A 25,052-nucleotide genomic window follows, 5' to 3' on the forward strand; every position below is an offset into this window, starting at 1 on the left:
TTTGTTTATTGTTTATGTTTGCAGGTGTCTGATATTTGTTTTTGCTTTGTTTTTCTTTTCAGGCAGGAAAAAAAAAACCACACACCCAGATTCTGTCAGTGCCCTCATATATGGATTTGCAAATTCAGATGCCAGATACCTCCAATTACAGAGAGAGAAGTTTACATTTGAACAGGAGAATAGAGTGCATGCTATGGAGTGCAGAAGACAAAAACTGGAACACCAAAAGCAAACAATTGAGAACCAGAGGCTCCTTGTCAAAGTGTTGGCACAACTTGCTGCAGCCCTTACAGCAAACTCAAACAATCCACACTCTCAATCAAGAAATATGCCTTCAGATTTCTCACTATACCCAACGAATGCTCCTGTATGGGACTGTCCTAACGCAAGATGTGTTAACATGTATTCCTGAATTTCTGATATCAAAAATGTACTTCCTGATTATCAAAAAAATTTTTTCCTGACAACAAAAATTCCATGTTTGATTTCCATGTTCATATTCTCATTTTGCGCCTTCCTGTGTTATGTGTTTCTTGGTATTAAAATGGGGCTGTTTCCTTAAAATGTTTAATCTGTTAATATATGTATATACAATAAATATTTTTCTCCAGTAAGTATTAATCTCCAGTTCTCAGTATTCTGTTATCGACACATGTCTTTTATTTAAAGACATGGAGAATTCCACTATACTGTAAAAACACTAGCATTAAAACAGAATAATTACAAACAGTGAATGTACTTGCAGAAGTAGCCCTGCTGCAAAGTGCAATGCCAGAACATGCTGTCCACTTCAGAGACATCTGGGTTTCTGGCAATGCCACCTGTCTTTCAAATAGTTAACTAATTCAACACTTCATCGTGATTAGGACTGTGGAGGAATCTTGGCTGTAAATATTTGTTAATGGCGTACTTAGAAGGGTGAAGTAAGCTTAAAAAAAAAAAAAAAAAAAGAGCTGCCAATAACTTAATATTAGCTATATCACAACTGGAGTGCACCTATGCGTGGCTAGTGAAAACAGGGTATAAGAGAGCGAAAATGCTATATTAAAAAAAATATTCAAATGTTTTGTGCTTGCCTTTATTTTGGTCTTCTAAGTGTAACTTATGCTTATTGTTTTATCTTGAAGTCTTTGCCAGCATCACATTTGGTTGTCATAGAATGGGGTCAGGAATTGTTAATGAGGTGTTGTAACCCTGATCTGAGCCCTGTATAACCACAGAGCTACTCGTATGAAAGGAACTGCAACCAAAACACTGATAAATAGGTTGCACTGTAACATTTTTAGACCCTCATTCTTCACAATGTGAATGCCTTTGTCACAAATTATGAAAAACACAATACAGTTGTGGAAACATTATTATTTAAACAACTGTTTCAATTATGAAATGCCACTGCTTCATTCCATGGCTGAAATATTACCCAACATAAATAAGCAATTTCCTAACATGAATAAATCGTGGAAGGAAAGCAGCACATGTAAAACTGCACACATAGGAACAGGGCAGCCTTAAGATGTGTTCACCTTATAAAATACAAAATATAAAATATATAAAATATTAAGCACTTCTGCCTCACAGACTAGATGTATACTTTTTAAAACGGGAGAGGACGGGGCAAAAGAATACAAAAAACAAACATTTCCTTCATTGAGAAAAGAAAATGAAAGACAGAAAAATATTTGTTAAGAATTGTTTGACCCACTGCCCCTATTCAGAAGTCTTGGCTCCGTTTTATTGTTTTCATGCGCGATCCTTCCCTTATTGCGTGTGTTCCAAACAAAAGGAAAAGTAAAAATCATGTTTAAATTGATTTCTCTCCTCCATGTCACCAGAGTCTGTTCTGAATTGTATTTTCCTTGGTAAGTGACCCTTCCTTGGACTCTCAGATCTGGAGCAGACTCACAACCTGCTGTCAGCCGTTACCACCATCCGAAGTAGGTGTGCTAGCCTTCCTCTTACTTAATAGGGTTTTTAAACCTCTAGCTAAGCTCTATTCACCTTATACACGCTTGGGCCCATGGACAGGCTGTCTGTCATTTAAACGAGATACCTTGTCTGTTCTTCTCTTTGTCTTGCGTGATAGGTGAAGAGAAACCACAGTTCATTAGTTACCTGTATAAGGGGCTGGAATGACTTTAGTTTAATACAAAAATAAATAAAATAAATAAAGTTTAGACTAACGTAAATACAAGCTTTTTAGATTATTATTAGCACTGATATTTTTTTTTTGTTTAACGTTTTGTCTAAATGTATTATTGCTACTGTTTATAGTTGAGTATTCAAAGATGAATCACCCCTTTATTTACATAGAATACGATACTCTCAATAACACATGCTGAAGAATGTACGGACAACCAAGTACAATTGGAAGGTTTCTACGTGCGAAACTCTTAAGACTGACATATGGGAACATGCGCCTCCACTATATCTCTGTTGCCATGGTTATCCATCCCTAACAGGGGCTGATAGACAAAATAGTAATAGCTGATAATAAAACAATACCACCCACCCCCCTGTAAAGCTTTGTGTGCTAACAGTTCAGTAGGGTTCTTTACTGTAAAGGCATGGCTCTCTGTGCTAACAGTTCAGTAGGGTTCTTTACTGTAAAGGCATGGCTCTCTGTGCTAATAGTTCAGTAGGGTTCTTTACTGTAAAGGCACGGCTCTCTGTGCTAACAGTTCAGTAGGGTTCTTTACTGTAAAGGCATGGCTCTCTGTGCTAACAGTTCAGTAGGGTTCTTTACTGTAAAGGCATGGCTCTCTGTGCTAACAGTTCAGTAGGGTTCTTTACTGTAAAGGCACGGCTCTCTGTGCTAACAGTTCAGTAGGGTTCTTTACTGTAAAGGCACGGCTCTCTGTGCTAACAGTTCAGTAGGGTTCTTTACTGTAAAGGCACGGCTCTCTGTGCTAACAGTTCAGTAGGGTTCTTTACTGTAAAGGCATGGCTCTCTGTGCTAACAGTTCAGTAGGGTTCTTTACTGTAAAGGCACGGCTCTCTGTGCTAACAGTTCAGTAGGGTTCTTTACTGTAAAGTCATGGCTCTCTGTGCTAACAGTTCAGTAGGGTTCTTTACTGTAAAGGCATGGAGCAACATTTGATGAAACAAACTTGCTTTACTTTCTTTTCTGCTCAATTACCTGTTAATGGAAAAAACTTGGCACAACTAATAATGCAGCAGAAATTAAATCACTCTTCTCGAGGCCTGGCTCACCAGAGAAGCCTACAACAAGAAGTACATTTATCTGTGTTTCTATAACCCTTTTGAGGCACTCTGTCAGCGATCCCAAACTCGTCAGCCAGGGTAGGAGGTACTTGGAGACCGCTGCAGGCCTTGTAGGCCCTCTGGGAACAGGGAAATGATTGTTGGCAAGTCTGTCTGGCTCCATAAGTTGATCCAGTGAAACCTCCCCGCCCCCCCTAACTTGCCTGTGCAGCAGGAGACAGAGAAAAGAATGTTGTTATAATTCAATTACAGTGAGTGCTGATTGGTTGCTGGATGTGGTCTTGAAACCAGTGTCTAAAACCAAGGAGAACAAGGGTTACTATTCATATAGAAAAGCTGGAGCTTCAAAGTCCATCTCTTAAGTTCCAAATTTAGTCTAGAAATGCTCACTCATGGTCTTTAAAATTGCATTGCATAGATGTGCCATTATTGAAGAATGCAATAAAATAGCTACACCACTGGAAGGTAGGGATTGGCCTATAAGAACAAAGGAAATTGGATGATTAAGAAATAAACTAGTAAAAATCACAATGGACCATGTCGAAATGGAAGTGTCACGTAAAGCCAATACAGGCATTTGCTAGATTTGACCTATATTGATTTAATTGAAAAAAATATGATGCATGTATCTCAGAAGGTGTAGTCTCTTTTAAAAATGATGTCCGATATAAAGCATTAACACAGCGCAGCGATAGCAGCTTGACAAAAACAGCAGCAACAAAAGGGTTCATTTTAATTTAATACCCCCCAAGAAACGTAACCTAGAAAATCACTGAATACAGTAGCATCTTTAGTGTGAAGCCAGTACCTTCTGTATTTTTGGAATCTAAAAAGTCACATGAGAACAATAGGCAGCTATATTTGAAAACAGGTCAAAAATAATGGTTTCTGAACAGCTGAATAAATGATCAGGCGATTTGGAAATTCCATTGACTAAGTGAAAAATGAGATTAGTATAAACTTGTGGAAATGAAACCTACAATGTTTGTGCTGACCTCAAGGTAGTATATACTTTCCCCTTCCCAGCAAAGTAAAACCAGATGGAATGAAAGAGCTGGCACTGGAGACGAATAGGCCTACTTGCAGTCGTTGGCTTTTTTTATACTTTATTTGGTCAAGTGCCAAAACAAAGGGAACAATAACTGGGAAGAACAGAACACAATGAAAGATTCGGATTGTGGATGCTCCATATGCATTAACCTTTCTGAAGTTACTACTTTAGGTTTTAACCAGCAGTCCTTCGAGGGCCTTTGATTTGGAGAGCAGAAGTTATATAGCTCGTGTGCTGAAGTGTATGCTGTGTCATACAAGCAAAACATTTGCATGACCACAGCAAGATACTGCTTATATCAAAACAGGAGAACAACAAATCGAGCGAGCTATGCCAAGCAGCAAACTCATGCAAAGATAATGCTGAAATAAATAATCTCTTTCTTGTAAAATAAATAAATAAATATTTATTTGTATCTATTTTGTAACATACCTCAGTTCCCCCAGGCAGGCACATCACATCACACAGGGCACGAACCCGGGACCTCACTGAAGCATAGCACTGATACCACTGTACAAAACAGCCAGCTCCATTGCAAGGAGCAAGTATCGGGCATATGTCCCAGAGTGTGATTATGTCATCTACCAGCCTTGCTGCTGCCTTCCCGTGCACTCTACAATATATACAGTGCTCCCTCGCTATAAGGCTCTCTGTTATAACGTGCCTCGTTCCTACAGCATGTCTTGGCATGATCTGGCAGCCGATGCTGGGGCGAGCCCACCCTCTTCCCCTCTCTTGGCTCACTATCCTTCTTGCACTTGGTTTGCTTGTTTGTCGCTTCAAACTGAACTCCCGACAGCCACATAGCCAAGTAATTTAGTTTAAAAACTGCTAATTAAAATATCCACGAGTTGGAATGTTACCTTTTTCTTTTTTTTCAAAAAAAAAAAAAAAATAGCGTTGATTACACGGTGCTTTATGCATGGTTAATTCACGGAAAGTAACATTTTTGCTTCACTATATGTGCATTATAGAGCGGGAGTTATTTAGTATTTTAGTCAGATTTGTGTTGTGTCCCGTGCCCCCACCCCCTCAATAACGCTCTTCGTGGGTCTCCCCCACCCCCTCAATAACGCTCTTCGTGGGTCTCCCCCACCCCCTCAATAACGCTCTTCGTGGGTCTCCCCCACCCCCTCAATAACGCTCTTCGTGGGTCTCCCCCCCCCCCTCAATAACGCTCTTCGTGTGTCTCCCCCCCCCTCAATAACGCTCTTCGTGGGTACCTGGATCTTTTTCGGGTAATGATTAAAAAAATAAATAAACAGTTGCCGCAGACATTGCTGGTATTGAGGGGTACTTGCTGCTCGCTGTGTTATTGTTTTCTGTAAAACATTGATATCCTGTCAGTTGAGAAAAGGCTTAATGCAAAAGCTTGTTTTAACTTTGTCTTTATTACGCCGACCAGAGACGTGATCTTACTACTGTATCGTCATATTTTCAACATTTTCTTTAAATTCTCAATTTAATAAAATCGAGACCCAGCTAGCGTCAGGTAATTTAAAACCTGACAGGTACCAAGGTTTTTGGGTACCCATGCCGACCTCTCTCTCATATATATACACATATATATTTCGTTCTGCGTTTTGCTCTTCATGGATGTGCAATGAAAGAATAGGTTTGAATCCACAAAAAGACAACAACAGTGCTTTATCTGCACATACTAAGTTGCTTTTATTAATCCAGAACTGCATGCTACAGATACTGTACAGCATGAACATTTATTCATTACAAAAAAAGGTTTTTAAACCATTAAAAAAAGAAAAGAAAACAAAAAAATAATAAGAGCATAAAATAGAACAGGAACATCACAGCCGTTAGGAAACATTCAAACTATTCACAAAAATGTCATCATTAGCATCTTAGTAAACTGGAGAAAACCGAGACAGGTTACAGCTGTTTCATGTAAACTACAATGGCACCGAATGGAGTTTCTTGTAGCTTTTTACAGCCGTTTGCAACATCAACATGCCTATCTACCTATATGTAGCAGTGTACTTAAAAGTGGCAGTCTGTGTTTTTTCTTTTTTTTATGAATCTCCTAATATACATAATTTGGCCCTTTTGTGGTTTACACCTCTTTATTTAGTTTTATTATTTGACAATCTGCTACCAAACACATCTGTTATAGCAACATTTATACTACATACATAGCAATCTATGTAACGTCACAGCAAAAAAATAGGGTTAAAAGAAAACGACAGCATTAACGTGGGGAGAAGAAGATTACCACAAGTTTGGCACGGAAATCTGTACACAAGTCTACAGCCTTGTAAAGAGAAGACACTAGTTTTAAGGGTTTTAGACATATTACACTCTTGAAGACACCTTCCCCAATGCATTCAAGTTTATTTTGTATAATGGCTTATTATATTTTAGCTTTTAAAGTAATGCTGTGCACATCTCTTCCTTAAAAGTATCTATACTGCCTATTTGGTGGCAACCATGTTTCATTCAGGGAAAACAAAAATAAAATTAAACATTTTAAAAATCCTTTACAAATGACTTATTTTATATATAAGCTGCTTAAGCTAAGAAAAAAAAATCTTTATACAATGTATTAAGATAAGAAAACAATATTTAAAAAGGGACAACATACATGATACAACAAGCAATCTCTAAAGCAATAAATACTACTGGTCCTATAGCACTGTGACTTCTTCATAACCCACCCCCTCCCAACCCACACCCCCAAACAACAATGCCATGGAACAATGCATATTAACACCCCAAAATATTTCTGTACATTTAAACAATAACAAGTAACATCACAATAAAAGTTGTTCCGCACAATGAATGAAATGGCACTGCATTCGTCGTGCCTCTGAACAGATGTAAAATGATTGGTTCACAAGCTCATATTTAATACAAATAATAAAGAAGAACCAACTCCTTCCGGAAGAGCTACTTTATTTTTCATATTTATTTTTTTTTTTTTTTTTTTTTAATGTTTATTTCAGTCTTTCAAAATGTATCTTGCCTATTGGAACTACATAAGTTATGTTTTTTTATTTATTTATTTTTTATTTATTTATTTTTAAACACATAAAAATGTTGGCAGAAATTACAAAGCTTATATTCTACAGCTTTATTATTATTATTTTTTTTAAAAACTTGAAATAATGATGGGTCAAATATTGACCAATGAACTTGATAAAACATTCAGATTTATAGCCGTATGGCACAAACAGAAAAAAAGGTTAAAAATTAAAATTTTAAAAAGACACCAAAGACTAAAGCTAAAATGCTAATCTATAGACTTGGTTACAAGCGAAAGAGGCTGGGCTTGTGAGCCAGTGAGCAGGTTATGGGAACGCAACAAGGACGTGGATGGCCTTGCCAGTGGCGAGGATGCAGGCTGTTGTGACGTGACGGCTTGGTGCTCCAATGCCCCGTTCTGGGTGCCGGTCTTGCTAGCAGAGTTTTCCAACCGAGCTAAAGATGGTGGCATTGAAAGGTGTGCCAAGGAATCAGGTTTCATAGTCAGTGAGAGAGGGTGCATTTGTTCAGTCTGTGGTTTAGAGTCTTGTGAGGGGGAGGCTAGCAGGGAAGGTGAAGAGGGAGGAGAATCTAGTAAGCTTCCATCTGAAGAGGGTGGGCTGGCACAGCTGCCTTCACCTTGTATGTAGCGAATGCACTTTTTTTTTCTCCTAGAAACAGGGAAACAATTATCTGTAAACACAGGACGTCGTGGGGACAGCAGAGAAGCTACCAAAAAAATAACATCTCTTTCTACATAAATGTCAGTCATTAGTAGTAAATGTCATTCTATATAAATGATCATAATTATTATGTAGATTATTATTATATATATATATATATATATATATATATATATATATATATATATATATATATATATATATATATATATATATATGGTATTATGTTACGTTTGTCTAAGTCACTGTTTATTCTGGGGGGGAAAAAAAAAAACTTTGAATGAAAGACTAAAGATAAATCACCAGGAAGTATCCCCTTTTAATGTCAGCAACCACATCCAATTGAGAATGAGAAGAGTGAATAGGACAGGGGGTGGAAGCAGGAATGAAAACAGGTAGAAAAAAGGAAAAGTTGCAAAACAACGAGAATAACTGGTTCTACCGCCTGCGGCTCTGTAACAAAACCATCACGAAGGACTCTGTTCCAAAGGGCTTCATTCTCAAGACATACTTGTGGGAGTTCTCTTATGTCTCAGTTAGCCACGCCAACAAGGACAGTTGCACCCAGTTCTTTTCTAAAGCAGTTAAGCATTGTGCAAACAAAGGCGCAGTCAAACCTGACAGTCAGCATGTTGCACAGTAAGGGTGCACAGCCTGTTGTTACTGAGAGATGTGAGGTTAGAAAAACCAAAATACAATATGGACTGCCTTATCCAAAGATATCTCTGTTTTAGTACAGAAATGACACACTGCCATGTCTTTGTCTCATTGCTTTGCTAGGTCCAGATACCGGTTTAGCATGTCTCAAGCCACCTGAGCTCATCACCACCGATCCTAACTTTTTATCTTGTAAAATCTAATCTCAGTTTCCAGAAGGGTTACAGACACAGTGTCTACTATGGAAGGGTGGGTGCAATGGTTGGAGAATTCCCTATCACACATAGGTATAAACTGATAAGATCTATTGAGGCCAAGTAGCCGAATAGCTGATAAGTTAGTCATATCCGAATTTAACATCAAAATGCTACTAGCATTAATGCCTAGACAAGACTGCATTACTTTTAAGACTGCACAAGCCAGAAGCATTCCTTATAATGAGGATGATGCCACAGACAGAGCTCCAACACAATGCCAGCCTTACAATCATCGTCAAGCTCCCATCCTTCCTTGGTAACTTACATTTTCACTGGACTAAGGGGCAGAGTAAAAAGACACGCTTACCCCTACTCACAATCTCAACTCTTGCACCCAACAATACACAAGGCATATAATGCAGGGATGTCTTGAGCTGCCACTAAACTGTTTTTTTAAATTCCTTAACAAAACAAGCAAAAATAAAATGTATTATTATTATTATTACTGCTATTATTATTTTAAAAAATGAGGGATTCTGGTAAGAAAATCGTTTCTCAAGTCATACCCAGCCCATACCCTTGGATGTGCTATCAACAAGCACTGAGGAGTCGGGCCAGACAGGGACATGTTGGAACACAGTTTTGTTAGAGCCACAGGGTCAGTTCATGCTACACTAGAAGAGTTCATGCGGTTTTCTAAGCAAGGTGAGCAACAGGTGGAAAAGAAAGTTAAAAAGGGGGGGGGGGTGTATAGTGTGTATGACATGCTGTATTAGAGCAAAGCAAAAAACAAATAATGGTGAAAAGCTATCAGCTTGTGTTAGCATTTTCCACTGGACTGCTCTTAGCCAAGTGGAATACTGTCTGGTATTAATGATTCAGAATGCAGTTCAGCAGAGCAAATTTTCCCTCACCCTAACATTTTCATAAAAGGCAATACTATTATGAAAACTACCCCACTCCTTTTCACTTCCCCAAGTGAAATACTAGCCTCTCTCAAATTTCTAATTGCCCATACAGAAAAAAAAAAAAAGGCATAATGGACCAGATTTTGCAAGCTGAAGGAATTCTAATCCTAATGGTGAATTATCCCTCCATCTGCAGCTATCAGAAAGTTCACAGAAACTTTATTATCTAGAAAAAATTAAATAAAAAACTGCTGCAGGCTATAAACTATGGAGTCCTGATGGCTACTTTCCTAAATCAGAAGGATACATCCTGACAGCTGCATTAAGTGTATTTTCAGAGAACAGCTTCCAAAACAAAGTGGGTCACTTCCTGGTGATAGATAAATAGGCAAAATGATCTAATAGAGCATAATTCCTCGCAAAACCCATCAGGTTTGTGTTTGACAAAATAAAGTCAAAAACACAATCATTATAATTATTAAATGCATGGCTTTAGCTAATGGCTAGATAACGAAAGAAAAAATATAAAAGGTTCTTTTTGTTGAAACATTGAATAGAAATTACATTAAACATTAATGAAGGAAACAACAATTTGACAGCAAATGAAAGTACAGCTATTGTATGCATACGGATGAGCTAATTAACAATTACAGCACAGTTAGGATTGCTAAAGTAAGAAGCATGCAAAAGGACAAAAGTGATGGGGGCGATTAGCACAGCGGCCCATCTACTCAACAAGAAAGGCTCAAGCAATGAAAGAACAATGTCACAGCACATGAAATGCAGTCGCATGCTACCTTAACATTTAATGGTCAAGAGATCATACCAAAATCTTTGAATGCGCATGAAGAGCACGGAATCATTCACAGTGAATACATCTTGAGATGGGCAGGGCCCAGGAGCGAAGGCTAAATGCACTAACTCACAGAGACACAGACATGTCACTCAACTGTAGATGCAAGTTCTAAATTTGTGCCAAATTTAATGCTAAAAAAAATAATAATAAAAGAAAAGGACTAGGACAAAATCAGTCCAAACATAATTATTCTTCTCTATATCAGTGTTTACTTCGGTACATAAAGGAAAAGGGCAGAATATCTGCACATAGAATGGTAACTTTTCTAACAGACTTTCATTAAAGTTTAGGAAATACTAATTTGAGAAGTAAATGCAACTCAGTAAAAAAAAAAAAAAAAAGGTTACAATCAACCTGGCAGCTGCAAGTTGTGCCCGAAAGTAAGTTTCAGTGAAACCACAGAACGTGTACAGTGTGAATAATTGAGTGCTCAGCCTGAAAATGCAATGATGCCCAGGACCCAGTCTCTCAGGTTCTTTTTTTTTTTTTTTTTTTTTTTTTTTTACACAGCACAGGTTAACCTTTTCAAGCCTAGAATGTGCTGCTCACTTTCCGGTTGGAAACGGGTGTGGTCTGTGCTGTGCTTTTAGGAGGGTAGACTGACAAAGACAATGAACTGACAACGATGACGCAAGCCTTCCTCTTTATACAGGTGGCAGCTTGAGAGACCGCACAACACAGAACACGACAACGCATGAAAGACAGCAAGCATCACACAGAGAAGGGTATTACTTAGCAGAAACAAATACCTACCATGAAAATATTCCAAATTCAAAGACTGCTTGTATCAGAACAAAGAAATAAAAGATTTTAACTACGTCAGATTAGAAGGGGAGGAAGTGTGCACAGAGAAGGGTAAATCACTTGGTTCCCTCCACCAAAAATTAAAAGACAACACTGACAAAATGAAAAGCAGGTTAACTAGGATTACCAGAGGAGCAAGAGCAAGGTGAAACAGAGCGTACTTTAACTGAAGTAGGAAGTGGCTGAGAGGCTGGTTGATGCCTGGACTTAATGAAATCAGATTTTTGTTTGTTTGTTTTTTGTTACTTAAGGTTTTCAATGAAATTACCACTTTTACAGAGCAAAGTGGTATATTTGCTGAACCCCTTTTTTCCCCCAACCTGTACTCCCAACCCTGCTCAATATTCATATGGGGTCCTGTAAATATAATTTAGAAGTTAATCGTATACTCATTTAACTTTAGAATTGTATAATTAAGCCTTGTACACACTGAGGCACTGCGGAATGTTTGCATGTTGCTTTTCCTGTCTGCATACCAGACCTGGAAATGAGACGTAATTCCTCAAGGGACAAACTTGGGAGAGAAATGTTTTAATAAATACAATAAATTAACTTGGAATATATGTGTACAAGCATAATTAAATGTGCAATTCTTAGCCACTTAATCTGAAAATTAAATAGCAGTGCTCCAAAACTCTTTGTCAATTCTTACAAAACCAGAACATGGTAATATAAAACTTGCAGGATACAACGGCTGTATTACTACAAATATACAATTTTCTTCTAAAATGTATATATTGGTTCTTTGCTTGTTTGAGATCCTAATTACTTCCTGTGTAGCAGTTAAAAAGAAACCCAATGATCCAGCTGCAATTAGATCACATGACCAACTGCACATGTTCCGGAATGCAGCAGTCATGTATTTGATGTGCATTGTAATTTAAATATATTAATATCCTGAATGATAAGCAATAAACAAGTCAAGGTGTTAGAATGTGGACAATCACATCCTTGGGGTGGCGGAGGCTGTGATAATACTGATAAGGCAAACGCTAGCGGTAAGATGTTATAGTCATGATAATTACACATTAAGCACAACGAAAAAAATAGAAACAAAAATATTTACATCAAAAGTAATTTTTTTCTTCCAGCACCAACATATTTTGTACATGTATTTACTCAGCCAGTTTCTACTACAGTAGAATTATTAATTAAAAGAAACACTAGGGAATTGCTATGTTATAGCGATAGACTGTACATAGCAAAGGGGTCACAGTGAGTTAGCAGTTAATTTGCGTGGAAAAAGGCACACATACAGAAAGATATTTCTTCTTGTTTAATCTCAGTCCCCCATTCCTATTGGGAATATACCTGCATGGTTTGCACCATAAACTCTGCTGGTCAAGCCCGAACAATGCACGACACTTCTTTGGGGTATTTGTATCTGTTAACCAAAGGTAAAAACAAAAATACAAAAAAAAAACAAAAAACAGTGGACACTGGTCATTGGCTGTGACACCTAGCTACAGCTAGTGTTTCAGCGGCATTCATTGGTAATCTCCCCTGACCAGACAAATCCACCCCTCTCCATCCCGCCCCCCAAACAAAACCATTGTCAATCAATGGTCAAACTCTCCAAACCAACGCCAATACAGGTACTCCAGGCTCTGGCAGGCCTACAACGGGTTTTTTTTTTTTTTTTTATGGTGAATTTTGTTGTTTTTTTTTTTATACCTCAAAACAAACCGAAGACCTGCAACTCAAGAATGCCTGTGCACATTTTGAAATCTGTGGAAATGCAGTTTGGGATAGCTCACCAACAGGTCGCGGAGAGGAAAGGGGGGTAAATAAAAAAGGCCCAGAAAGGAGAAAGTACCAATTTTGAACCAGCTGCAACTAGCCATACAAGTCTGGGAGTACTATACACACCTGCACGGGCCGCACCAGTTATTCTGTTGATCAAGGCCAAAGCGCGCTCGGCATTTCTTAGGAGCGCTCAGGTCTGAACGATTGGAGAGAGAAGCGAGCAGAAAAGGAAGAGAAAGAGAGAGAAATAAAGAAAAAATAAAAGGGAATTCATGAATTTGTTTACCAATTATTTTTTTTTAAAAGTACCCTCTTATTATTATATATATTTTTTTTGTTTTTAATGTGGCAATTAAAGTTGCAGTATCCCTTTTTCTAAAGGACTGCCTGCCCCATTACATAATACTGCTGTAAGACTAGTTAGTTCCTTCAAATCAAGCAATAAAAAAAAAAAAAAAAAAAAAAAAAAAAGGGGCAGATGCATTTTATTTATCTTTTTCATTAGAGATAGCTTTTAAATAATTAAACTTTAAAAGCCAGTTTGTTAAAATAATAATATGGGGCATTGCAGCTTTGGTTACTGTTCTGCAATATATGGTTTGGGTTTTACATTTGAGGAAGAAATGTGCAAGTAGAAGTAAGCAGACTGCAAAATACGGCATGTTAGTGCCAGCTGAGAAAGCATTAGGCAGCATAAAATTAACAAGGATCAGACCAAAATTAGTAGCTTTTCTTTTTTTAAATGTAAACGCTGCACAGAAAGAGCAAGGCAGGTTTTCTGCATATACGTGCTTTTAAAAGAGACAGGAGCTCTACTAAGCAGTTAGATTAAGGAGGTTTACAACTGGATATTATCTGCAAAAATACCTTTTTTCATTTATTAAAAAATATATATTTATTTTAAAATCAGTCACTTTAAAGTAATAATGCATATTCAATTTGCCAATTGGAGATTTATTTATTTTTTTAAATCTGTAACTTTACAGAAATAAAATAGATTATTGTACATCCATTTGTACTGCTTTGCAAAAAAATAAGTTCAAATATTTGAAACCAAAACAAAAAACAGATCAATCATTTAGCATTTTTTCAAAATGGCTTAACATTGTTACATAAGTGAAAATCTATTTCAATAAAAATATATAAAAAGAAATGAAACAAAAAATAAAATACAGTTAGCAATCGAAGGACTCAAAATGACATTAGCACCTGTAATCGGAGGAAGTGAAAGGCAAGGATTTGGAAAATATTCTCTGTGTTCTGAAAAAAAGAACAAAATACAGGTCTTCAAAAGCGCATCTTGACTCGTATGGCCTGCAATGATGGGTTAGCGATGCAGTATTTGTGTAACGCAGAAAAACTATAAAAAAATAAAAAAATAAATGAGCAAACCTCCTTAATTTAAGATGGGGGAGACTGTCATTGTAAAGCATGCACCAGAACATACAGACACAGCCTGCGTTAACAGAACACACAGAGAAGCAAAACAAACCTTAAACACGCACAGGCATTAATACAAAAAATAACTAATACAAAATAAGAAAAATATATAGGATTTACACTCTGGCTGTTGCAATAAAAAAAAAATAATTAAAAAAAAAGTGTTTAAAACGTACATCAAATTGTCTTGTTCATGCGTTGGCAAGGTGTATTAGCTTTTAACAAAAGGGTAGTAACAGGCATTACATGATCACATTTAACTGATGCGCTAGCTAGCAACCAGATATGCAACGTGCCAGGCAGAAGCCTAGCCTTTCATCTCCAAGCTGTCACAAGTCTGACACATGACAGGTATCTTCTATCAGAAGAGATAACGGCTGCTTACTTACCATTGGCCTCTCCTTGCTGTTTATCCCTTTTTCTCTTCTTTTTTTTACCCTGGTTTCCCCCCAAAAAACACAGAAACAGACAGCAACCTTAGTTATTATTTTGCACAAAATGGACACAAGAAAAAAATACAAGCCATGAAAGCACACTTTATAAGAGGCCTTGAACAGCCACACCAGACCCCAACAACTTTCGTTATTTCTAGCTGCTTTGGGTTTTTTTTTTTTTTTTTGGTTACCCACATGGGTGAGCTCTTAGCAAAGCTGCAAACTAAACAAACCAGGATGCCGGGTGTTACAGCACTTTAACCAGGGAAGTGCTTAACAGTGCCTTGTCCTACAGCAGGAAGTGTCCGAATGCAGTGCCACCAAAGGTTTCCAAGCCTGCTGAGGGGCCCCCTTTTAGTAATATTAGGTGCTATTCTAAGTGCCTTGTCCTTTTATCTGAATGTAATGCATAAGCACAGATTACACCAAGTCCAGGATTGTTCTAGCAAGTGTACAGCGTTTTGCCTCAAGGTGTAGCTGTTGCCCAGGTTCAAACACCTATATGTATAAAGGCGTATGATTTAAGTTTCACAGTTTTGCTTTGATTGGCACGCTGCACAAGCCCTCTACACCCGATTAAGGAGTAATGATCCCCATGTTGCCTGTTCACAGCATGTACACTAACTGAATATGGGTCATTCTGCACCATTCTTGTTACTGCAGGATCTCACCACAAACACAGATTGTATTTCCATTTTACTCAAAGCAGAATAAGAGCTAAATAAAGTAGTTTAATGATTTTGACTTTGAGACAACTTTCCTATTTGGAGCTGGATACAACACATACACCAAAAACGGCCACGTTTCATAATGTAATGAAGTTTGTCGGAAACTTATAAATGATGCAAGTAACCCCTATGAATTGCATGCATCAGACAGCTAGTATTCCCTTCCAAGGTTTTATATCAGAAGTCCGTCAGAGAAGTATAATCATTAACAAAGCAATGCATCTATAAAAGAAACGATTGCATTACTTGTTTTAAACTTACATAGTTGTCTCTTGCTGACCAGCCTGGGTACAGCTGCATGTGGAGCTGTCGTTCCTTTCTTGCCAGCTCATAGTATTTAGCCTGTTCTTCTCTAGTCAGCGCATGCCACTGGGAATAATAATAATAATAAACAAATAAATAAAGATCTGGATCAGGCAGTTCAATATATTCCAGGGAGAATGTAGCAAATCATAAAACAATGTAACACGCAAAACGTCATGAATAATTTACTACAGAATACAACTATGTAGTATGAGAATACAGAGCTTGCTGGGGCTTTAAAAATGTATGTGTATCTAACATTACTAGAGGAGGCAGTGGGGTTTACTTTAAAGCACATTAAGTAATCAACATTAGGGTCATGGGCAAAAGTCATGTTCTGAAACACTTGGTCTTTTACACCATCCACAGGTACTATTAGATTCTGATCCAGTATGATGTATACCTGTCAAGGCTTCCTATTAGATTCTGATCCAGTATGACGTATATCTGGTCAAGGCTTCCTATTATATGGGCCACCAATGTCAACAACAAGAAATGGCTCCTTACCCTCCGTCCAAGAATTTGATTGATAGCCGCGCTTTCTTTCAGCGTGCATTCCGCCACTACTTTCGCTCTCATTTCCTTCATATACAACATAAATGCATTCAAAGGTTTCTTGATGTGAGGCTGTTTCTTCTTCTCGTCCTCCTTTTTTTGGTCCTGATGTTTTCTGTTGAAAGGAGGAGAATTTACAGGCTAGATGCAAGTGTGTTAATTGAAGAGGAGAACAGCATCACAGTATCAGAAGAATCATTTTATATTGGAATAGATTCATATGTTTTATGAATATAAACATGTTATTTAATGATAAAGGTTAAACAAAGTGAGTGCAGGTAAAAAAAAAAAAAGTATTATTAAGTAATATTTACAGAATATTACATTAAAAAGAATCTTTCTTGTACACAATAATGATATATTCCTAATAGAATATGTTAATGTTACCTACAACAGTCCAGTGCTAAACACAACAGAACACCAAAAAATAAACAATGTTTAATATTATTAACATAAGATATGTTTTAAGAAAAGTGAGGACTTACGAGCTGTTGAGAGAACCAATGTCGCTCTGGGAAGACTCTTGTTTGACGGAGTGCGTGACTATAGCTGGATGAGGAATCCCTGTCGTGTGTAAACTATGGTGTGGCGGGACCATGTGTGGTGGAAACCTAGAGTTGAGAAAACTGTGTAAATCGTCAGAATAAAAATGAATGAGGCAGAAGAGATGAGCACAGTTACACATTACTGAATGCAGTGCAAGCATATGCAAGCTGTCACAGCTAATTAACAGGAACAATTCAACTTCATGAATCTGGTAAAGTTGTCACTAAATTCTCATCATCTCCCTTAATTATTAATGACATTCCCAGCATCATTAAAATGACAAATTCTGCTTGCATAACAAGACAACACAATTGGATTATGTTTTAGAATATAATATAGCATTACTATATGATACAATAACCCAAGCCAGACAAAGCCTTGTGGCTTTTCTCTGCAACAGCACCTGATAATACTTGTATATGCTGAAAAATACACTGTCCTGCCATGTTGAAGTTTACTCCTGACAACAGACTTTGGATGGTATGTGGTTTCCAAAGACAACACAGTGCTTTCGTGACACATAAACAGAGGTGTACTGTATGAAATTCAAGCAATGTTTTGCTTAAAAAAAAGGTACACCATCTATGTGCTTATGCTTTGGGGGACTCTTATCATCACGTTTCTTATGAGAAGAACTGGTATGAAATAGGAGCCATATGAAAATACAAATCCTGCTTAGGCGACATGCTCTGAGCTCAAGTCACTGATAAAAAGCTTACATTGGACATGAACTAGAAGGAGGGGGGGTTAAAAAGGGGGTTGTCCTTATATAAAAGGTTAACAAGCCCTCAAGTGAGCCAGTCTACTGTGGAAATTGGTAAGTACAGGCAGGCATGACATTACAGTGTTCCCTATCAAACAGCATCGCTGTAATCTGACAGGTCTACCGTCTTGGAGCCAGCGAGAGGGAAGCATCCAATTCAGCAGGACAGTGTATGACAATATTACATACTTGTACACACTAAACATATTAAGAATACACATGCAGTTGCAATAACACCTACCCCAATAATACATTTCATTTGTAAAATGGGGGAAAAAAAAAAGCAACTTATGACTGAGTTTCAAATAAATGTTTATTAATGTAATTCTACCACTAACGCACATGCTTTTACAAATCTAAGGGATTTATGTGCGTTACCCACAGGTTGTGCGTTATATATGAGGGGCGTATTATACAGGTGGTGTGCATCATACAAGGGATGAACCCAAGTCAGCTCAGCCATGCAAGCTATACAAACAATGTGTGCTGTAGATATTGTGCTCTAAAATCTACTGTAAATATTACTGTAGCCAAAATTAAAATTAAGCATTACCATTAAATATTCCATTTCGGGTTACCAATGGATTATTTTAAACTTTAATAATCCTGTAATTTCTTATTACAAAGCAGAGAACTGCCCCCCGTCATTTCTGATGCAATCTGTCAATTAATGAATTGCTTATTGTTAAATGCAACCAAATGGTATTGTAACCATTTATGTAGAACCCTTGACCTTTAGTGTTTACCAACAAAACAATGACAATGCTTAACATTTTAAACACTATTACAATTATTTAATAGGATCAAGCGTGATGATAGTGTTATCATTAAATATAAATGCATATCTGTATACACACACACACACACACACACACACACTAGAATGCAAACAGATAATCATTTCTGTATTAGAAACAGGCGAGTAGTGTTTTTAATTAGGGCTGCTCCGATTAACAGATTAAATCGGGCCGATTACTCAACTGATGAATTGATCGGAGATTCATTTGTTCATGACTGAATTGTTATAAAATGTCACATATCTGCCATGACTGCAACGTCAGTCATGTGGACAGCGCCAATGCAAAAGGCTACAGCAAGAAGAGAGATGTCTGCATCAAGTACTGGTACAGTTGTGTGCATTTTAACTTCTGTGTTCTACTTTTCAGTTTTAGTGTTTTCATTTATTTGAACAAATAGATTATTTGTTTGTTTCGTTTGTTTTATTGTAAATCCGCAATGCACTTGTAAATTACCTGACAATAACGCAACTCTTTTCGATGCTGGAATGGGAGTTACTAAGAATAAACAAGCACAACATTTTGTAATTGCAATTATCCACTGTGACAGATAAAACTAAAAAAAGCCTGCATCAGAGAAAGTATATATAGCGAGTACTGTATACATTTACATATTGTATACAAACAAAGTTTGCATTGGATGCCGACAGTTTCTTCAGATCTAAACAAATCCAATGCTTGAATGTCAGGGGACAATGTAACATCTGTGTTCTACTTATACTATATTAATGTGTAGTATTTATTTATTAAAGTATTACTGTGCATTACCTGCTATAAGGCTGTTACCTTTATTTTAAAATGTGCACCAATTAACCACTAATGCCCATAAATAAACCGATCAAATATTTTAAATCAAGCTCTATTTTTAATACGTACATACAGCGATCACTGGCTGTAAAACAGCTTTTCAGCGAAAGCTCCGTCAGTGGCCACACACAAATTCAGAGAAATGGAAAATTCTAAACAGCTCATTATATATCACTGTCTGGCTGTATGGCTCTGAACCAGAATATAATGATACTCCGAAACTTGCTAGGAAGAACAACTATTTTTTAGTTCCTGGCACTCTCTTGGGGGTTTCTTTCTCCTACCCTGGCACTGCTTCATCGTTGACATGTTTCTGTTAAGTGTGTGTCGCTGCCTGCCTGTCTTTTATGCATGAGTGGTGGGGTGGGGGGGGTGCTTCTCCTGCAGTACAATTCTTTTGAGGTGCAGCAGGTCTGTCATTATTCCCTCATTCTCCCTATGCACTTGATACATTTCTTCTGTTCCCAGCTCCAATGCCACTGCGCACCCACATTATGGTTTATACATGATTCTGTCTCTTTGAAGCAAGCTGATTTCAGAGTCGGCCCTCGTTGGGAGAAGCGGCTTCTACCAATTTAGCAGGCTGAGGGCCCCGAAGCTCTAACATCTCAATCCAAAGGAGGTCATCAGGTGGCATGAAGGACAGCCAGCGCGTGCCGTTTAATTGCCGGTCCAGGCTTCTCCACAGTGTTTAAAGTATAATGACCCGTCACTTAATTCTGAGAAAATTGCAGTCAGGCTGCTAGATGGAATTCATATCAAAAGGGTTATCGTGGACAGGACAAGGAGCCTACATTTCCTAGAACTGTCACACAGATAATAGACGTGTACTTCTCTCACCCCATTATCAAAAGAATGTCTTTAATTTGCTGTGTAGATTTTTTTCTTTTTTTTTTTTTACACTTGTAGCTGGTTAGATGGTATACCAACGGAATACAAGGTACAACATGAGTTGGCTTTCCTTGTAAAGATTTTAGAAGACTGTTTAAAGAAAATGTGTACCTTAGACTTTCTCAAACCCTGCTTGTAAGACTAAGATTTCCTTGTTCATTAGAATCTTAATAAAAATTCCATTAAGGATTATCTTTCCCATATTCTATTTGACGCTTCAATAAACATCTTTTGAACTGTTTTACAGGAATTATCTTTGCCTTTTACATTTTGTATAATATTGCAAAATATTGTAAAGCCTCGAGGTCATTGTGATGAAAGGCGCTACATAAATGTAAATAAATAAACAAATAAACAAACAAACCAAAGATCTTTACTTTGTGCCAAATTCCATAATGAATTGGTGAGTACTGAAAACTGGAAAGAATCTTATAAACAAAGGTGAAGGAATAAAAAGACTGGCCACGTAACTTTGTTTTAAGATACAAATGCTAACCTACAGTCTCCTGAGATGAGATTTAATTCCATATTATCAAAATGCATTAGCTGTTTCAGACCATTGTGAAACTCTAAGACTCCATGAATTAAATTAACTTAACTGGAAATCGGATAGAAAATAAACCCTTCATTAGGGGCAATTAGGGACTATTTAAACACAGCTCTACTGACTAGTGGTAAATAAACTGGAAGCAACTGGATATCTAGCAAGGATTCATCCTGAAGGGGTGGAAATGACACTTCTGAAGCTTGCTGTCACTTTTAAAAATCTTTTGTGTATCATTAAGGGTTCTCTCCCTGGTCAAGTGTGTGGATATACTGTATTTAATGTATTATGCATTGTTTTTCACTGTAATGTAGTATCAATTGTTTTCTACTGTTTCTTGTAAAACGTTTTGTGATGGGAGGTCCACTATGAAAGGCGCTATATAAAGTTGACTGACTGATGACCAGATAGAAACATTTCTATTCTAGTCTTTCAGTGATAAATAAGGATTCAGACTCATTAAGCAATAGGGGGTGGGGGGGTTATACTAAACCATTCAAAATTAATGTGAAAATATCATCTGTTTGCATTCAAAAGCATGCGCTTCATAGTATGCAACTCACCTAGACATGGATGCATTGACGGTGAGAGCAGTCGGGTATGGATGCCTGAACCCTCCTGTTGTGATTGGATAAACTGGCTGACCTTGCCTAAAAAGAAGAGAGAGAAAATAAAAAAGGTAAAAGCCTCTCCCTGTGCAGCGGGCTTTATTCTCATTTGATCAGAACACAAACCTAGGGGATTGCAGAGAGAAGATCAAAGGGAGCAAACTCGGAACAATTTGAATACCATAAATGCGATAGGAATGGCTAATTACATTTTATACCCTCTGCTTGTGTCAACAGAGCCCCTCTCCCCCAGCTGACACTAGGTGTTTTGTTGTGATAATTAAAGGCGACGCGTCGACTGCTTTAATGGAGCCGTCATGCTAATTGGGGGCTACACATCCAAAGGAAAACAATAATGAATGTAAATTTATACCAAAATAAAAGTACAGTGAATCAAAGGGCTGCGGCTGTGCTCAGGGCCTCTTTCGGTATTTAGATCGCGGTGAGAAAACATTAAATTAACAGAGCTTAATTTGTAGCCTTTTGTCACACTAACAAGTGTTGACAAGAGTTACCAGGGGAGAGTCCCCCGTGTGGAATTGTGGGTTACAGACTGGCAATCATGGTGCATTACTTTAAATGGACAATACAGCAACATGCAAAATAGAATTCTCACCACAAAGAAGCAACTTGGGTTTAATAAAAACAAGTGCACTGTGCTGCCTAGGAAATCAGTGTACTAAATGCATGTAGAAACCAGACTGACTTATTTTACTTTTCCTGGAGTGGTGTTCAAAAACCCAGGCTCAATGTACGAGACAAAGCAGAGGTGCCCATGGGAGCAGTGAAGCGACCCTTATGTGTTACAAACACAGTTGCAACTTTAAAGAAGATTATTCTGAAAGTAGAGAATAGAATTTGCAGACTGAAAAGAGTGTGTGCGTGTGTATATATATATAATGCACTTCATAATTGTGCAAAATGCACAAATAAAGTAATAAGACTAAGATACTTTATCCTGCCATTTTAAAAATGTAATAGTTTATTTCTCCTGGAAACAAAAATGTCACTCTAGTTCTGCACTACATATATAATAATTATCATAAGAGGAAAACAATTTTAAGTTTGATGCTTAAATAAACTGAGTTTATTATTATTATTATTATTATTATTATTATTTATTATTATTATTATTATTATTATTATTAATAATAATAATAATAATAATATAATAATAATATTAATAATAATAGATACAATAAATAATATGATAGGAAACTGGGATTGCTTACTGTGGTACTAACCATCCCAGCGGATGGGGGATCTGACCCACTGTACCCGGCGATAAGGGATAATATGGAGAAATATCTGGATGTGGGGGCCTGGGAATACCTGCAAGAGAAACAGAAATAGCATTTAGAATAACCTCCACACCAGTGTACAACCCAGTATTCTCCTGTGGTAAAGCAGCCCTCTACACTGCGTCGCTGTGGTCAGGGCTCTTAAAAAACCTAACCCTAACCCCATGACGCCACTTCACTATGTCTTGCATTAGAAGGCGTGGCATCAATGGCGGAGTCTGATGCAGCACGTTTGACAGCAGCATGTCTCGTCAATAGAGCCACTTTGAGTTAATGCCAGTGCAACCTACACTAACCAGAGGACTGGCATGACAATTCAAATTAAACAGCGCCTGAAAGTAAACAGACAGATGGACGGAAATGTGTGTTTTTTTTTTTGTTTTTTTTTTAATATTTTCCCTTCTGTGGTAACAATTACATTTAAAAACATATACCACATTTGAAACAGACCACTCTTATTGTGCAGATGTTTGTTTAAAAATAATAATTTATATATTATGCTCAATTAAGCAACCCCATTAACCGCTCCATTGTAATTGCTCCATTAAGAGATATAAAACAACTGCAGTAATGATTCAGAAGGAAAATACATCTGAGAAACAAAAACAGACATACCTGTGTCAATGACTACATTACATTATGAAAAGGGTTGATTTGAAATGAATTACACACCTATAATAGCCCTTCCTTGCACTGCTGTTACATCGCACAGCTGGCACAGCAGGCAATGCACCCTAATGCAGTGTGTGCACTTGCTTTTGTAAAAGCTTAATAGTTCTTAAATGCCAAGGACAATAACCAGTATATTTAAGAGGAAATGGTTCTTTCAAAGCCCATGCTCCATTATGTATTGCTGTTGTCAATAAAATGTAACTCTAAGCACAATTCCTGATCATAAATGAGAGGGGGCTTTATGCTAATTTGAACTGTATTTTACATTTATACCCAAAATAAAGTCAAGCAAAACTGACCCATTTTCACATTGGTTGAAGCAAGTATGAAACTCTTCCCAATACCCAAGAGTTATCAGAATCAGAAAGGTGGTTCTTAACATACAGCACAATGTACTACACCAAATGGCAGGTAGTGAAGCCCCTCATAAAAAAATGCCTGTGCATTATCGAAATCAGACAAGTGGTTTACAAGCCATCTGCAGCGTCACTGCCCTGGCTTGCACTGACAGCATGTTGAATTACTTTGCATAACAAACACTCATACACACTCTATTCAGATTCATTTGGAGAACACCCAATGAGAATCATTACCCGATTGCTTACGAAGGACAAGTGGTCAGCTCACCTATAGGAAGGATACCATGGCTACTGTACAGCATATTGGGCTGTGGTACTATAGTTACACACAGCCATAAGATTCAATGGGCATCTGAAGAGTATAATGCAGACTAGTGGAATAAATCAGCACTCAACTGGACCTGCATTTAGGAGAAGAGCAGTGCTGGCTGCTCTTAAAAGCGACACTCCACTGAGAAATGCTACTGGGATTAGAAAATATTCCTTACAGAAAGATGTCTGGCCAGTACGAGCCAAGGACATGTGATGGATTAAAAGGAGTAGGACTACCATATGGTTAAATTGAGTGATATAGACCACAGAACCAAGGGTAAGCAATCTTGAGTAATGCTGGAGCGCATCCTCTCCTGGCCATCCCCCAACATTGAAACTGAACAGCGCCTTCAAGTTTAATATGCATCATTTACAAGCTGTGTGGAAATTGAAAATATAGGTGGGCCTACTCGCCAGTGCAACTCTTTAAGAAGTTCAGGTCTCGAAGCATCCAGCTGCATCCAGTCAAAGTCTCCATGTGTTGTCCAAGCTGCTCACCTGTTTTCGGGTCCACATCGGCCTGCAAGTGCGGAGGGGGGTTTCCTGGTGTGAAGTGCTCATTGCTGTACGTTATCAGAGGCGTGAGCGGGTGCACATGATGAGGGTGCTGCACAACGGGCACTTTGTTCGACTGCAAAACATTGAAAAAGAAGAAGAGCAGCACTTAGTCAAAATCCACCAGCAAGTACTTCAGTTAAAAAGGTCAAAACAAATTGGGAAGAGACGCCAGCACACGCTGCACCTGTGGGTCTGAGCACCCAGCCAGGGTCCAGTGAGGGTGAACAGGTGTTATGCTGTACAAGCTCTTGCCGACCACCTTTCCAAAGGCTTGGTAAAGGCCAAGAGACTAACATCCCAACCTGGGGCCAGGATGAAGCTTCTAAGCCCCATA

General features: G+C 37.8%; 1 protein-coding gene across 37 annotated transcripts in view; it reads right to left on the reverse strand.

The window, feature by feature from the left end:
- Nucleotides 1–5,925: 5,925 nt before the first annotated feature.
- LOC121321701 (transcription factor 7-like 2) overlaps nt 5,926–25,052 on the reverse strand; it is a 92,839-nt gene continuing 73,712 nt past the window's right edge. For 4 of the 37 annotated variants that reach the window (XM_041260735.1, XM_041260749.1, XM_041260742.1 and 1 more), the window contains 10 exons: nt 24,575–24,791; nt 22,749–22,848; nt 21,472–21,558; nt 17,046–17,186; nt 16,513–16,675; nt 15,964–16,071; nt 14,930–14,990; nt 14,310–14,360; nt 12,666–12,738; nt 5,926–7,920 (listed from right to left, as the gene is read on the reverse strand). In XM_041260735.1, the coding sequence (XP_041116669.1) occupies nt 7,518–7,920; nt 12,666–12,738; nt 14,310–14,360; nt 14,930–14,990; nt 15,964–16,071; nt 16,513–16,675; nt 17,046–17,186; nt 21,472–21,558; nt 22,749–22,848; nt 24,575–24,791 (1,404 nt within the window). In that variant the 3' untranslated portion in view covers nt 5,926–7,517. Of the gene's footprint in view, nt 7,921–11,303; nt 11,329–12,664; nt 12,739–13,223; nt 13,297–14,309; nt 14,361–14,929; nt 14,991–15,963; nt 16,072–16,512; nt 16,676–17,045; nt 17,187–21,471; nt 21,559–22,748; nt 22,849–24,574; nt 24,792–25,052 lie in introns of those variants that run through there. The other 33 variants (XM_041260755.1, XM_041260745.1, XM_041260747.1 and 30 more) reach the window with 28 other exon arrangements.

Source organism: Polyodon spathula, chromosome 10 (assembly GCF_017654505.1).
Source record: "Polyodon spathula isolate WHYD16114869_AA chromosome 10, ASM1765450v1, whole genome shotgun sequence".
In the NCBI taxonomy this organism is placed as follows: domain Eukaryota; kingdom Metazoa; phylum Chordata; class Actinopteri; order Acipenseriformes; family Polyodontidae; genus Polyodon; species Polyodon spathula.